At 29.3% G+C, this 15799-nt stretch overlaps 2 protein-coding genes across 5 annotated transcripts in view; both read left to right on the top strand.

Annotated features, from left to right (window-relative positions):
• LOC136972479 (THAP domain-containing protein 1-like) overlaps positions 1-15799 on the top strand; it is a 306926-nt gene that overhangs the window by 158615 nt on the left and 132512 nt on the right. The window lies entirely within an intron of this gene.
• Positions 1-15799, top strand: part of LOC136972185 (uncharacterized) — a 56120-nt gene that overhangs the window by 39057 nt on the left and 1264 nt on the right. For all 3 annotated transcript variants that reach the window (XM_067266752.1, XM_067266746.1, XM_067266758.1), the window contains 7 exons: positions 763-917; positions 2719-2896; positions 2990-3273; positions 4326-4471; positions 4546-5875; positions 5955-6075; positions 6342-6538. In XM_067266752.1, the coding sequence (XP_067122853.1) occupies positions 763-917; positions 2719-2896; positions 2990-3273; positions 4326-4471; positions 4546-5875; positions 5955-6075; positions 6342-6538 (2411 nt within the window). The remainder of the gene's footprint in view (positions 1-762; positions 918-2718; positions 2897-2989; positions 3274-4325; positions 4472-4545; positions 5876-5954; positions 6076-6341; positions 6539-15799) is intronic.

Below are 15799 nucleotides of genomic sequence, written 5' to 3'. Positions count from 1 at the left end.
AATAGTATTTAAGGTGGGTTTTTAAAGAGCATGCTGTAGCACCTGTATATTCCAAGGTGCAGTTGGTTCTGTGACAGGGATAGTGTATATGCCTGGTTGGAGGCACACATCTGGATGGTCTTTAGCATTGTGGAGGAGGGTGAAAACTGAGAGATTTCTTTCATTTATCACTTTCAATTATAATTTTTTTCTTTGATAAAAAATATTCAATAATCAGACTGTTTAAAAGTGTTTGTTTTTAAAAAATATTTTCAATTATAAGTAACTTCATGTTCAAAAGCATACTCTGTGTCAAGTCAAATTTGATATTCTGATAGATATCTAACTTACTGATCCAAAACTTGTATAATTTAATACAAATTTACAAAATTATTTTCATGAACATTTAATTTGCAGAGGAGAAAAATACATAATTTAAGCATATCTTTGTACATTATAACTAAATTTTACTAATACATTACTTTATTAAGTTATAAAGCTTTTATATAAATTATATAAATACTTAAATCAATGGTTATTTTTTCATGAATTTAATCATTTTTATATACTTCCAGTTTCCTATGTTCTCTGTTTTTGTTCAAATAGATAATTTTCTTTTTAATTTTATCATTTGAAAATGTTATGCAAATTACAAAAAAATTTTCTAAAAAAAATTCTGTGTTTAAATTTGGAAAAAACTTTTAAATGATTGAAATAATACATAAATTAATAATAAAAATGCAATTCTATATAACTGTGAAATTTTTTTATTTTACTCAACAGTGAAGCTCTTTCGGTCAATACAATAAATGTATTTTCAAATGTTGGTTGGATGAAAAGAAATGATACATTTAATAACACATTATGGACACTTGGTGTACAATCAACTCCTTCCTGTGATAATAATGCAGCTGCAACAGTACAATGTAAATTATTTGGTAGGTAATTTAAATTTATTTTTTTAATTTTTTTAGTTTTTTCGAACTTCAGCAAAAACAAATATGACAAAAGTTTTTCTTGTGTTTAACTTCAACTTGTATAAAACTATGAGCTCTTTCTTGAAAATTCAGGTGAAATGTTTATAAGAATAAAAGTAAATGTAATTTTTGTTATTCATGTGTAATATACTATACAAATTTGTCGTTTTATTGTGTTTCATTTTATATACTCGTATCAATTGCTCTCTGAAGGATGATCTAATTCAGTCTGCATTTTAGATTTTCGTATCTTTTATTTTTTCTATATACTTGCAATGTAAATGATACACATTGAATAATTGGGTCAAATTTTACCTAGTGCACCACCATAGCCATGCTCGCAACTGACTCTTCCCAGAGGGAAGCCACCGAGTGTATAACGTCACTAGTTATTGATTCACGGTAGTTCTTGAACACATATCAATAACTAGTGATGATATTCATTCGGCAGCCTGCTGGCAGCTCCCCCCTGGGAGGAGTCAGTCGGGAGCATGAACAGTCACGACCGCCGCCATGACGGTGCACTAGGTAGAATTTAACTAATAATTGTAATATTTCATTATCATTCTCATACTTAATAATAATTTATAATTGATTTAGCAAAAAATGTGGAATATAAAAGTGAACATAATACACTGTCCTATCATTAATATAAAGACGTCCATTTTAAAAATAGTCTTTATTTACTAGAAAACTAAAGCAGTGACAGAACTAGTCATTGCTTTGGTTAATGAATGATAGAAGATTGTATTGTTTTGTATTATAAGTAATTTCCCCCTTCAGATATTTGACATAACAATTCATTTTAAATGTCCAATAAATTAAACTCTGAATCAATCCATTTTTCTAATGCTCACATTTTCAAACCAATCCAACACAAAACAAACATGACATAAAGGTTATTAAGAATAAACTTTAAATAATTAAAGAACTCCATCTGCTCATTTTTATATACAGTAAAACTCTAGAACATATTGGCAGTGTTAGAGTTTGGTATGATAGCTATTCAGTTTTTCAATCAATGTGAATTAGTTGAAAGAATGTGTCTTAATAATTCCTATTTATATTACAAATTTTGAAAACTGAAAGTTGTTCACTGAAATCACCTGCAAACATTTATGCCAGACATGTCTTAGCATTCCTACCAGTCAGACATGCTTCTGCCACAAGCTGATACTTAGTGTTTTGTGATTTTTGTCACTTTGAAGTCTGTAAAGGCCAATGTGAAATAGGGAGAAGTAGAAAAGTAAATGTTTGTCATTATTAATTGTGTGGAAAATGGAATTATTGCCAAAGCTTTACCATGATGTATCTGCAGCATCTTACCATTCCAAAATCTGAAATATATCTGATCCTAAGAGTTTTGGATAAGAAATGGTAAATCTGTCATTTGGAGATGTTGACATTAATTATATTTATAAAGTTTAATCTTAATGATTTCACATATTGAGAGTTATTAGTTTTCTTGGAGCTTTCAAACTCTACTTAAAATCAAATATTTTCAAATTTACAAGTTTTTTTGAATACACCATAAAGTGAACACTCTTAAAATCAATTAAATTAAATACAAACATAGACTTTAAAAGATTCTAAGTTTTATTCTCTATATTTGATTAATTGTGATTAATAAATGATTAAAAGAGAAACTTATTAACACAGTTACCATATTCATCTTACAAAAGTCAATAACTAATGAATTTGCTTATCTATCTAACTAACTAACTTTATCTATGAATTTAAATTTAATATGAAACTTTTATAGATTGTGGAAAAGCCTCAAATCAATACAGGAGGAAACGGATAGTTGGGGGTCAAGAAAACGGGCATCTTCCTGGTCAGTGGACATCTTTGGCAATTGTTAATAGTTATGAAACAAATAAATCATGTCATGCTGTAGTTATTTCACCACTTTGGGTTTTAACATCATCACAATGTTTAAAGTATGTTTTCTTTTTTTTTGTTTAAAATTGTTAAATACTCTAATTTAGTTAGTTTAAAAATATTAAATTATTTAACAATTTTGTTTGCTGTAGAACACATATGTCAAATGTTAATGATTTGATAGTTCATGCTGGAATTATTGGTTCGAAAACATTAGAAAATTCAACACAGGAAAGAAGATCAAGTTATATTATTCATCATCCACATTCATCTACACACAGATCACCAATAATACGAGATTATGATGTAGCATTAATAAAGTTAGAAGAACCATTATTATTGAATAACTATGTTACTGCCATTTGTTTACCAGAAGAAGAAGTTAAACCTGGAATTACATGCTTTACTGGAAGTTTCGGAAGCCGAAAAATAAATGGTATGTATTAAAATATATTTCTTACATTTAAATTATTTTACTTTAAAATTTATTCAATAACTATGATCTTAGAATGCTGAATTATTGCTTTTATATTCAAATAAAATATCATCAGAAACAAACTGATAAAAATTCAGTTTTAATTTTTGACACTTGTCTTCTAATCAACCATTCTCGAGATAATTAAAAATCTTAATGTTTGCAGATTATACTTATCTATACAAAAATATAAATTATTATTATTATTAAATCATAAAAATTAAAGAAGAGATGCTGCATGTAAAACTACTTAAGATAATAATTAAAAATCTAGAAAATTAAATTATGTCTACATCCCTAGTTTCTGGACCGTGAATATTTTATTAAATATAAATTGACTTGAGTTTTAGTTTCATTTTTTGTTGAAAACCTACATTGTCTTTTAATACATAACCAAATTAGTTATTTCTTTCTATTTAAACAAACAACAACATTGAAACACGATACATTCTAACCTATACACCATCAATGTTGTAAGATATCGGGCTAGATAAAGGCTATAATATTAATTAATTATGAAATAATTTGGTACTAGAGTGAGGCATCTCTTATTAACATTAATAATGCCAGTTATGCTACCCGGACCTCTAATCCGATCTCTTTCAACATAAATAAGCTTAAGTTATAACCATTAACGGTCATTACAACGCCGGCTGGGGACACGTCAAGCACCCATGTCCTGTAAACATCTCCTGAGGCACTCAACCAGCCATTGCAAACCCCAGCAAGACACATATATAAACAAACAATAATATTAATAACCGAGACATTCTAACCTACATGCCAATAATATTCTTTCTATTTAAAAATATTAATGAATTTTTAATACTTGTAAATTCAGAATTAAAAATAGAGTATTTTTATTTTAATAATAATAGACATTCAATGTTAAGCATCTAATTAGAATTGCTTTATTACTAATAATCATGTCTATTACTTAACTGATTAACATGTTTCATTAGATAGGATAAAGATTTAATTTTAATAAAATTTTTAAAATTTTATAAATTTAGAACTTCCACCCGATCCTCCTTCCCTCAGTCATCTTGCAGTTGTTGTATATAACAGAGATGATTGCAACCAAGTGAATCATTATAATGACAGTATAAAAGCTACCATGATATGTGCAACAACTACAGGAGAAAGTTCTCTCTGTAATGTAAGTAACAGAAATACTACAATGGAAAAAAATCAAAATATCTATTTTGTAATTTATGTATTTTTTAATTCTAGAATGATGGTGGAGCTCCACTGATGTGTTTATCAACAACAAAAAACTGGCATGTTGCTGGAATTTTGTCCTACCAACATAACTGTGGAATTTATTACAAACAACCAGCAGTTTTTTCAAACATATTTGAAATGAAGAGTTTTATTCAAACTATTATCAGTAAAAACAAATATAATATTACCTATGACAGTGAAATGTATTCAACATACCAACCAACAACAACAGAACTTCCTAATGTTACTACCACTGTAAGCAGCAGTGATATTGTTTATTCTAGTCCTGAACCAACAGAAAGTATTAATCAAACAATTATTGTAATGCAAAGAATTGAAGATACAACACAAATAGACAGCGTGGAAACTTCAACATTTACTAACAACATCTATAATACGACAATAGATAATGAAACATATAGCAGTAATCAAGAAACTGAAATTCCATTGACTGATTATATTACTGAAATTTTAGATGAAAACACTACTATTACTGAAATTTTAAATGAAAATGTTACTGCTTTAACTTCCAATGAAACAGTATTTATAGAAACAACACTTCCTACTGTCGACAATGATGCAGTAACGATTAGTAAAGAATTTATAAATAACACCGTCAACTTAAATGAGGAAGAAAATGTAACATTAGTTTTACAAACAGAAGACATAACTGAGTCACCAAAATTAAATAATGAATCTGATACAAATTTATTTATAAATGGAAGTTTATTAATTGAAAATGAATATAAAGAAATAAATATTTCAATTTCAAATACAACCAATATCCTAGAAACTGAAACTATTGAACCTGAAACTTCAACTGAAAGTACAACACCCAGTATTTTTCCAATGCAGATTTTAAAAAGTGACAAATTTATTGATACTTCTTTAAATATAGATGATTCAACAGAAGTTAATCTTCTTAACGCTACTGTAGATTATATCACAACAGATATTACCATTTCACAAGATATAACAAGTGTATCTGAAATGACTGTGACAAATGAGAACATTTTAACAGAACAATATGAGCAGATGCCAAACATAGAAATATTCAATGAACCTCAAAATAATACCTCTGAATATGGAGAATTATTTGCAAATAATTCTTATATTGACAGTACCGAAGAGAATATTACTGAAAAATGGAACAATACAAAGGAAGTTTTAAATGAAGATAATGCATCTACTGAATCACTAACTAATTTTAAACTCGAAGGAACTTCAGAAGATGCATTTGATACAACTACTACGAACTATATTAATTTATTAAATACTTCAATAAGCTCAATTCAATCTGAAGAAAATAAATCATTTGTTCTACTGACAAATAAAACAAGTAAAAATATTTTAATTAAATAATTTATTAATTCTATTTATAAAGATATAATTGTTTTCTTCTTTTCTTTCAATTCTAGAATGTGGTTCACAAAAGTCAGAATCATTATTTGGAATATTAAAAACAAATGTAACATTATGTATGGCAAGTATAATTAGTTCACAGTGGGTTCTTACTTCATATGAATGCATGCTTAATCGGTTAGTCCAATAAATAATCATAAAAACATATTTATGTATATAGATGTAGTATGTTTCAACTATAAAAGAAAGAACATTTTACTTATAAAATTTAAAAACAACATTTTCAGTCTAAAATGAGAAATTTTTCTTATTGTTTCAAAAATTAAATTTTGAAAAGTTATTTTATTTGTCAGTCTTTAATAATTTGAAACATGCTACATAATATTTATTTTTTTGATTTTTCTTTAAATAAAATTAATAAAACCTGTGATTTTACTTAACAGTGATAATTCCACAGATAGCACATTATGGACATTTTATACATTATCATCTAGTTCTTTAGTGAAAAATATTCTTAGTCACGATAACGACATTGCTCTAGTGCAATTGGAGAATGACCATGTTATTTCTAATTTGTGTCTTCCAAAAACTGATATAATGAATGAATGTGTAATTGCAGTTTGGAATAATTCGTCACAAGGTAAATTTTCAAATTAATTAATTTTGTGTATTTATTTATGCAATTTTAACTTTTTAACATATAAAAGGATCCTACTCAAATTTTTGTTTTGAATTCCATGACTTTTCCTGACCAACTTTGTCCAAATTCCTGACCCTGACATTTCTTACAATGTGGAATGTCAACACAATAAAACAGCATTTACTTACTGTGAACATTGAGTACATCTATCCCATTTTTGCACAGTTGATATGTTCCAAAGAATGCACATAAAAAAGTACATACAGTACATACATCCTGTATAAAAATGTTTGATAAGATCCACAACTTAAATATAATTAAAAAAAATAAGCAATTTACAAACGAAACATGAGCTTTTTTATTTTATCATCATTTATCATTATTATTTGTATGTAAATTTAGTAAACATAAGGTAGCATAAAATCAACAAATAGTATTCAGTATTTGATATACAAATACTGTACTGTGCTGTGCTTAAAAAAGATGAACTCTTGACTTAAAAACATGTAATTTTAAAACCAATCTTTCAACAAAAAAGAGCAACTTTTTTTAAACAGCAACATAATTTTAACAAAAAGTTAAATTTAAAAATATTCGAATAAACCATTTTTTTCCCATGTTAAAAATCAATTGGGGTACCTAGTTGATATTCAAAAGTATAACATACTACAGTATCACTACAGGTATGATCAATGTCAATTTTTAAGCCCTAAATTCATCAAAATCAGTGACATTTGTTACCCAACTTTATTTCTATTAAACTAATTATTAAATTATATATCAAAGTGCAGGAAATTAACAGAAGAGAGAGAGAGAGAGAGAAATGCACTTGCAGTACAGTACTTTCAAGGAAAATCGTAACAACAAATGTAAAATGCTGCTACCAACCACAAGTCAGCATTTTATATCTTTTACTGTAAATGTCAGATAACTGTTTAAAACATTACTGCACAACATAAAAAATTATAAACGTGAAAAACAAATTATAGATTTTTACTGATCTATTCTGAAGTGAACATTCTAATAAATGACTGTTTCAACTTTTATAAGTTTGCAAACAAATTTTTAGTTATTTTTTATTCTAATTAAAAATTTCATCTTTTTATAATTGCTGAATTATTAAAATTGAAAATTAAACACTATTACAAAAAAAGTAATTTATCCCATTATTAATCCACAACCGTAACATTATATAGCTTCAAAATGGTGGAAAAAGCCATTATTTATTATATTTTTTGATTGTTCATGAATTCTGTAGTCCATTACAAAAGTATAAATTTATACCTTAATAAATTTTATGAAATTTTAATATACTGGAAAGAAATTGGAAATTATGTTTTTGTTACACAATAAAAATTATTAATGTTAGTTTTAAAACTGACCTGCAACTGTCAGTAAAAGTAAAGGTTTGTATTAACTGTCAAAACATTGAAAGAAAATGTTTAAAAAATTAAACAATTTCATATGATTTAAAGTTCTGATTTTGAGTAATTTTAAAATTATTCATACAATACAATAGAACAATAAGTGAAGCGTGCAATGCCATAAGGTTGTAAATGCCATTTTTCTCAAAATACATTTTATTGAAGAAATGAATTTTAAATGCAATGTTTTTTCCTACAAAAAAACATTGTGGCGATAGTGGCACTCTAAGTGGCTATATTTCGAAGATGAATTTATGTGCAAGTCATAACGTTTTAAGTGCCAAAGTGCAAGCCACATGACTTTTGGCATGTAAAATATTACGGTTTACATTTACATCATTTTGTTGTTCCAATTTGTAACGCAGTGAGTTTTTTATCCAGAACTGGATAACTGAATGCCAGTTTATTAATAGTTAACCTGTATCACCTTATTATTTGATATTTCAAAATGATATTCTGGACTTCCATTAATCTTTCAAATTTGAAGTTTTTAAATACATTTTAACTTTTATTACACTAAATTAATACCTTATTGTTTATATTTTCCTTTATTTATCATAATTATATTACAATTGATAAAGATCACAGCCCAGTTCAAGTACCAAAAATGTGGGCCCAACATTGTTGAAGCCAGGAAGCAATCACTAATAGATTATTGCTAGTTTTTAATGTTAAAATTGATATTGAATTTGTAAATTGTGTTTTATAATTTAAATGTAAGTTTTTGGTATTCAAAACTCTTTTTCAGCTGTAGAAACATTAATTTTATGATTGCAATTGTTTTTGGCATTTACAACTTTATGCACTTGCACAATTTTGGCATTTACAACGTTATGGCTCTAACCCTGTTTTTAAACTTTTTTTGTTTCCTTACCATCATACTTAGGTGTTTGAAATTAAACCCAATGTTTTATTCCAAAGTGTAAATTGTTAAAATAATTTTTATAGCATTTGATTAAAGTTTGTTCATTAAGAAAAAGTGTTTTTTCTCTCTCCTGAAAAGTTTGTTTTTTGGCATTTACAACATTATGGCATTGCACGCTTCAAGTAAGACTTATTACATGCACAAAATTAAAATTAATTCATTATATGTGATTGTGCAAAGGGTTCAGTATTATACACCAGAGAAAAATTTTCAGGTGTGTTTTTGGAAGATGCTTTTGATGATATCAGATAAAGAAAGCAGTTAAGCACATACGGAAGACACACAAAAATTTTATAAAAGACAGATTTGTACATCTAGTGGTGTCCTCTAATACTAAAAATGTTTTGATAATAAAATGGATTCTGGTATATTTGTAATAAGGGTTACAGCATTACTTCTTGCTGCCTTCGGATGTCTACACTTGATCAGCAATATTCAGCAAATGAAATCAATAAGACAGCTAAGCAGACAAATTCTCCGACTTTCTGTGACTTTTTCCAAACACTAATAAAAATCCCCGACTTTCCAGGTGTGTAGGAACCCTGCATATATTCTGATTTTTAAAAAGAAACTTTTAGGAAAAATAAAGCTAGGAGGATCAATGAATTTCTTTAAATTCACTTATCTTCCTGACTTGATTGCAGAATTTTATATATTTGACATTCTATTTTTGTTATCTTGCTGTAGGGCATTTCTATGTTGACACAAAAGCTATTTAGAATATGATATTAATCTGGTGTTGGCAGTTGGAATCTCTATTATTAACCTAACATCTGGTGTCTGAAAAAATCCCAGAAGCAGTTACTATTAAAGATTTGGGTTTATTAACAATCTTAAAATTAAAACATCTGGGCTCTTTGCAGATTCCAGATGTATACTCTTATCAATCTTGTTATTCTACTTTCCTAAAAATGTCCAAATTTAAGTTATGATAAATAGCTATTTTTTATGATGCAACCATTACTACTGGACTATACTGTATTGAAGTGTTTTTCAATCTCACAGTTTAGTTACTAAATTGTTTGGAAATTGAAACTTGCCAAAAAATTGAATTTCATGGCACATGAAATTATGAAACATCAAGGTTTTGCTGAAAATGCATCATTTGTTTGTCAATTCAGTATCCAAATACAAAAGTAAATTTATTCTAAGATTTTAATGAGACTTTTCCATTTTTATACTAAACAGATAACAAGGAAAAACTTTGCTTAATGAATTTATGTCAGATATATTATTTATAGTTGCCAGCATTTTCTAAATTTGTACTTTTATAAGAATCTAATTTCTATCGTAGATTTATATTGTAACTACTATACCATAAATGAAACAACACGAGATGCTTGTAAAGTTTCTCATATACTTTCCAAATCGTATAAAGTCAATTGAAGAAGTGGAATACTATGCAAAGAGAACTATGAGAACAATTCTTTAGTACTATTTCCTCCAAAATTTTAATTTCTAAAAAATAATTTGCTGAAAAAACTGCTAAACAGGAATGTATCTTCAGTATTTAATATATGATGCATGAGGAATATTAATTTAATCTATATTACATACCTAAATTAATGTAAATTTTGGTTTAGAAATATTTTTTAAAGTATTCTTATAAAAGTACAAATTTAGAAAGTGCTGGCAACTATAAATAATATATATGACATAAATTCATTAAGCAAAGTTTTTCCTTGTTATCTGTTTAGTGTAAAAATGGAAAAGTCTCATTAAAATCTTAATGTAATGCATTATCCCTAAATGATTCGATACTTTGTATCTCATGTATCTACTTAGGAAGTTGCCACATCACCTTGGAAAAGTTGATAACAACTTTTTCATTTGATATTAATTGCAGTTTGCTAGCATTTGTAACAGTAACATACCATTATATGTTAATCATCATCATACATTTTATAATGACTATGATAAATTATTTTAAAATGATATGGAAGTAAACAAAGACTATCTATAAAATGAAGATGCTTATTACTCTTTTGACAAATTCCCAAACAGGTATTTTCTATACAATATGATATACTAATCAGAGTCACAAATTTAAAATTAATACATTGTCTTTGCTCGAGGCACAATATATTTGTGTCTGTAACTTCCATTATAACTGGATTTTAACAGAATTATTTTCATTTTTACACTAAATAAATCATAAAAGATTAATTACTTACCTAACTGTAAAGAACCAGTTGTTATTCTACTTTCATAACTAAACAGCTTTTAAAATATCATTACATTTTTAAATCTTTTAAACCAGAGTTCTCCAAACTTTTTCATGTGTTGTGCCAAATTCATGAAACTTCATTGACTCTCAGGCAAAATAAATATAGTAAATAAAATGATTTATGAAAAATAAGACACGTAAACTAATATAGACATATTAAAACTCTAATAATTAAATTAAAATTACTCTGTATTGAGTCTCCTGACATTTGTGGAATGAATGTGGTTTAGGAGCATTAACAACACTGTTGGAGATTAGTGAGTTTTAGTCATAAGTTTGCTTCTTTGCTTTGTGTAAGTCGAATCAACTTTGATCCAGGTATTAACATGTAAATATGCACAGGTTGTCTAAAAAGAAACCTTTGCTCTAGGAAGAAAGAACTACAAGAAATATTATTATAAATATGTTTGTTTATTTGAAATAAGCTCCCTCTGCAGAAATACAACATTCAGAACTAATAAAGAGCATTTCAAAAGATTTTTTCAACTCCTGTTTTGGCACCTGGTTCTACACTACTACAGTCACAGCAGCCATCACTCTCAGAAATATTCTAAGTTCCTTATATAGGAATTTTAAGTTTTGGGAATAGAAAATAGTCACAGGGAACCAGACCAGGAGAATAGGGTGGATGGTCAATGATTACAATACCTTTTTGAGCCTTTTTGAGCTAAAAATTGATGAACAGCAGTGCTCTTGTGCAAGGATGCATTGTCGTGCAGCAGTGTCCAGCTTACTTGAGCTTGATAATCCCGGCCATATATGTAAAATTTGGTTCCAAAGATGTTCCAAAATACCCAAATAATATTTCCTAGTGACATTCTGGACATTTGGGACAAATTCCTTGTGCACAATACTCTTGGAGTCATAAAAACAGAATAGCATGATCTTTACCCATGATTTTTGGAAACAAAGATTTTTCAGTGTGGGCTTGTTTGATGATTTCCATGTGGAACTTTGAAATTTTATCAATAGATCATACTGGTAGCACCACATCTCATCACCCATGACAATGTTTTTGAGAAAATTTGGGTTGTGGCAAACTGTTTTGATGATGTCCTGAGTGTGATCAATCCATCTATTTTTTGTTCCTCAGCAAGTGAATAAGGAACAAAGCAGAACAGACCTTATGTTGGTTCAAATTATCATGTAAAGTCATGTGGACAGAATCCTTGGACACTCCCAACTCCTCTGCCAACATTCTACATGTCACATTTGGATCCTTACCCAATATCTGATGTATTTTTTCAATATTATTGTCCATAGTTGATGTGTTCAGACATTTTCAATTGACTCCCAGACATCTTTGAATCTAAACCAGTTGTAAACTAGTATACGAGATAGGCAATCATCCTCATATACTTTGTTTTAGTAACTTATCCACCACAATTTTCCGAGGGTCACAAAATAACCCTTACGTTTCAGCCACAGAAAGTATTGTTATGAATCAATTTAAATGCTATTGTGCACATTGATAATATAACATTCAAAATTTTGAATTTGACCATTGGAATTAATCATGCCATCTAGTTATATTTCTAGAGCAAAAGTTTGGTTTCTTTTTAGACAAGTGTAAGTAAGAATAACTTCACTGCTGCAAAAAAGCTTTGGATATTTTATAATAAGATCTACATTCCAAAAGCTCAATCAATCTCTTAGAGTATATCAAGCACTTTAGAAACTCCTGTTATAAACACAAAAATGATAATAATAGTAATAGAATGCTTGTAATTTGTTGAGTTTGAATGTGTGGTAGTAACGGAATCTTGCACCCGAAATGCATAGTGAATAAAGAATAATGAAGATAACACTCAGAAGTTTTTGTCTCTGATGAAATGCAGTCCAGACAAAAAAAACATTGGTTAACTTCTTTGGATTTAACCTATGAAGTCTCATCAATTTTTTGAAGAAGTATTTAAAGAATTGATTTTTAAAGCAATATAAAGAAAACTGCACCATTGACATAATACATACCTATTCTTATAGTATTTTTCTGTTGTCATGTTTATACTGTACTTTGTATTTATAGTTTATAATTCATAATCTCTTATTGCTTTTATTGTGTATGTTGATTTTAGCCTACTTAAAAAATTTAGGGATACTAGCCTCAAAAATAAATTTTTGTTTTTTGAGGCTAGTATGTTTTACATGCAACAATGATGTTTTACAAAAAGCATTTAAGTATAATTCTTCTCAGCTAAGTTCAAAGTTTATTAATATGTAGTCTAAATTTTTTAGATCACGTGTACTTTGTAGAGAAACCAACTTTAAATTACTGGAAATTAGACTTAATATGAAAATTATCACCTTTAATTGTCCAGCACAAATGTTTTAACAAAAATAAAAACGTTTTCGATCGTTTTCAACGGTCATCTTCAGTTACAACTCAAATTAAAAAAAGAACGATAAAATAGAATTAAATACGAAAATAATAAATGCGCATGCGCAACTATAAATATATCGCGCATGATGCCTAATATACAGAATAAATGAATAAAATTATGTAAACAAAAATACGTGGCCGCATCTCTTGTATGTTGTTATTGTTTATCTTTATAAAACGATTTCCATGCGGTTGATAAAGAATCCGCGTCTCTATGATTGATACATCCCGTTTTTTCTTGGGCTTTATATATTTCTAGCTTTTCTAGATGTTTGATTGTATGTCTATTGTTCGTCGGCTTGATGACGGAAGCTTGGTCCCACAATACCTCAATATCTTGTTGCTTGGCGTATGAAGCTAGAACCGTACTGTCCAGATTCTTATTAATCGAGTACTGGTGTTCTTTGATTCTTTGCTCTAAGTGCCGTAAAGTAGCTCCCACATAAACAATATCCGAATTAAATCGTTGGTCCTTTATTGGTATGGAGTAAACCCCCGTTAAAGAGTTCCGATCTTCTCTCTTCTTGTCATTCCTTAACAATTTGTAAACTGTCGGATTACGTCGGTAAACGATACGTATATTATTGGCCTTAGCAATTTCGTTTATCATTTTGTTCAAGAAGGGATAATAATTGATTACCATCTTCTGTTTACCGTTATCCGCGGGAGAGTGATTACTTCGATTCTGGAACGTTGTGATAAGTTTTTCTACTATATTTCTCTGGTAACCTTGTTGTGTTGCTATTTCGAGTATGTAATCCAATTCTTTATAGGTATCACATATGTTTGTGCAATGAGTATAGGCACGCTTGATCCAAGATCGGAACGCCGCATACTTAATATGCCTGGGATCCACCGATTGATTCGGGATGATGATAGTATTTAGACCCGGTTTCCGGTAAATGTTCGTCTTGATTTCCCCTTCCCCGCAGGTGATATTAATATCGAGGAAATGAACATTATTATAGCTCTCCTGGTCCAGTTGTAAAGTTAAACCATAAGGGTTATCATTGATATCATTTAGGAATCGTTGAGTGTTGTGCTTATTATTCCATAGAATGAATATATCGTCTATGTATCTAGTGTATAGAATAATATCATTTTGGAATCCGGGAAGAATAGTATTTTCAAGTTGTCGTAACACCAAATCGCATAGTATAGCCGACATCGGACTGCCCATTGGCACCCCTCTACCTTGCAGGAAAACTCTCCCTTCAAATTGAAAGAAGGATGTATAACATATTAAATCAGACAGCTCCAGGATGTGTTGATGGTATTTGTATGAATTCTCGATGTTTTTAAAAAGGAAATCCCTTAACGCACAGAAACATGGGGGTAATTTTATGGAGGGATATAACGATTCGTAATCCATAACAGTCATGTACTCATCATCCTTTAGAGCAATGTTTTTGAGCTTCTCTATCAATTGTAGCGAGTTGGTGATAGTAAAAGGGTGATTTTGTTCTTTAGAACGAATAAATCTTACTAATTGCTTTTCGATGCGAAACGTCGGAGAATTACATTTTTCTATAACCGGTCGTATTTGGCAACCCGGTTTATGAGTTTTCCCAAATGCAAATATTCTTGGTGCCTTTGGAGCAAGGACTGTGGCTTTCTGCATATTCAACAGGCGTGCTAATGGGGTTGCTGTGAATCTTTTGACTCTCCGTTGTGATGACTCCAAGTAGTTGCAGGGTGCTAGCTGGCAATCAGTGTTCTCGATGTATTCTAGTATTTTCTTGTTATACGTATCCCGTTTGGTAGGTACTATTCCTTTCGATTTATCTGCTTTCATGAGTACCACATTATTACTTTGCAACCATTGGCGCGCTTTGCTTATGGTTGCCAAGAATTGCCTAGTATTAAAATTAACCCTTCTTTCATGAGCTACACGGAAACGTGTTTTCCAGCGGATATAGTCCTGTTCGGTGCTATTCATGCCTTTGATGATGAATTCAATATCAGGAATAAGATTCTCCGGACTCGGTGAGGGGCCAGGAGCAAAGAGCGGGCCAAATTTTAAAGCCGATAAAATACATGTAGGAGGCACGATGTTGTCCCACGTAGTGATGTGCGAGGTATCTTTTCGTGCCGGTTTAATGTTTTGGCACTTGAATAACCATTTAAGCTTCTTTATGTATACTCTTTTTAAATTACTTTCATAACTATGAGCCAAGCCGATTGTTCTTTCATTGATGTCTTTTAACAATCAAATGGAATCAAAGAACACCAGTACTCGATTAATAAGAATCTGGACAGTACGGTTCTAGCTTCATACGCCAAGCAACAAGATATTGAGGTATTG

The sequence above is a fragment of the Centruroides vittatus genome, unplaced genomic scaffold (genome assembly GCF_030686945.1).
Source record: "Centruroides vittatus isolate TY-2023 unplaced genomic scaffold, ASM3068694v2 contig_1057, whole genome shotgun sequence".
NCBI lineage: Eukaryota > Metazoa > Arthropoda > Arachnida > Scorpiones > Buthidae > Centruroides > Centruroides vittatus.
Note: the sequence above shows the minus strand (reverse complement) of the source record. Positions and strands in the feature narration are given on the sequence as shown.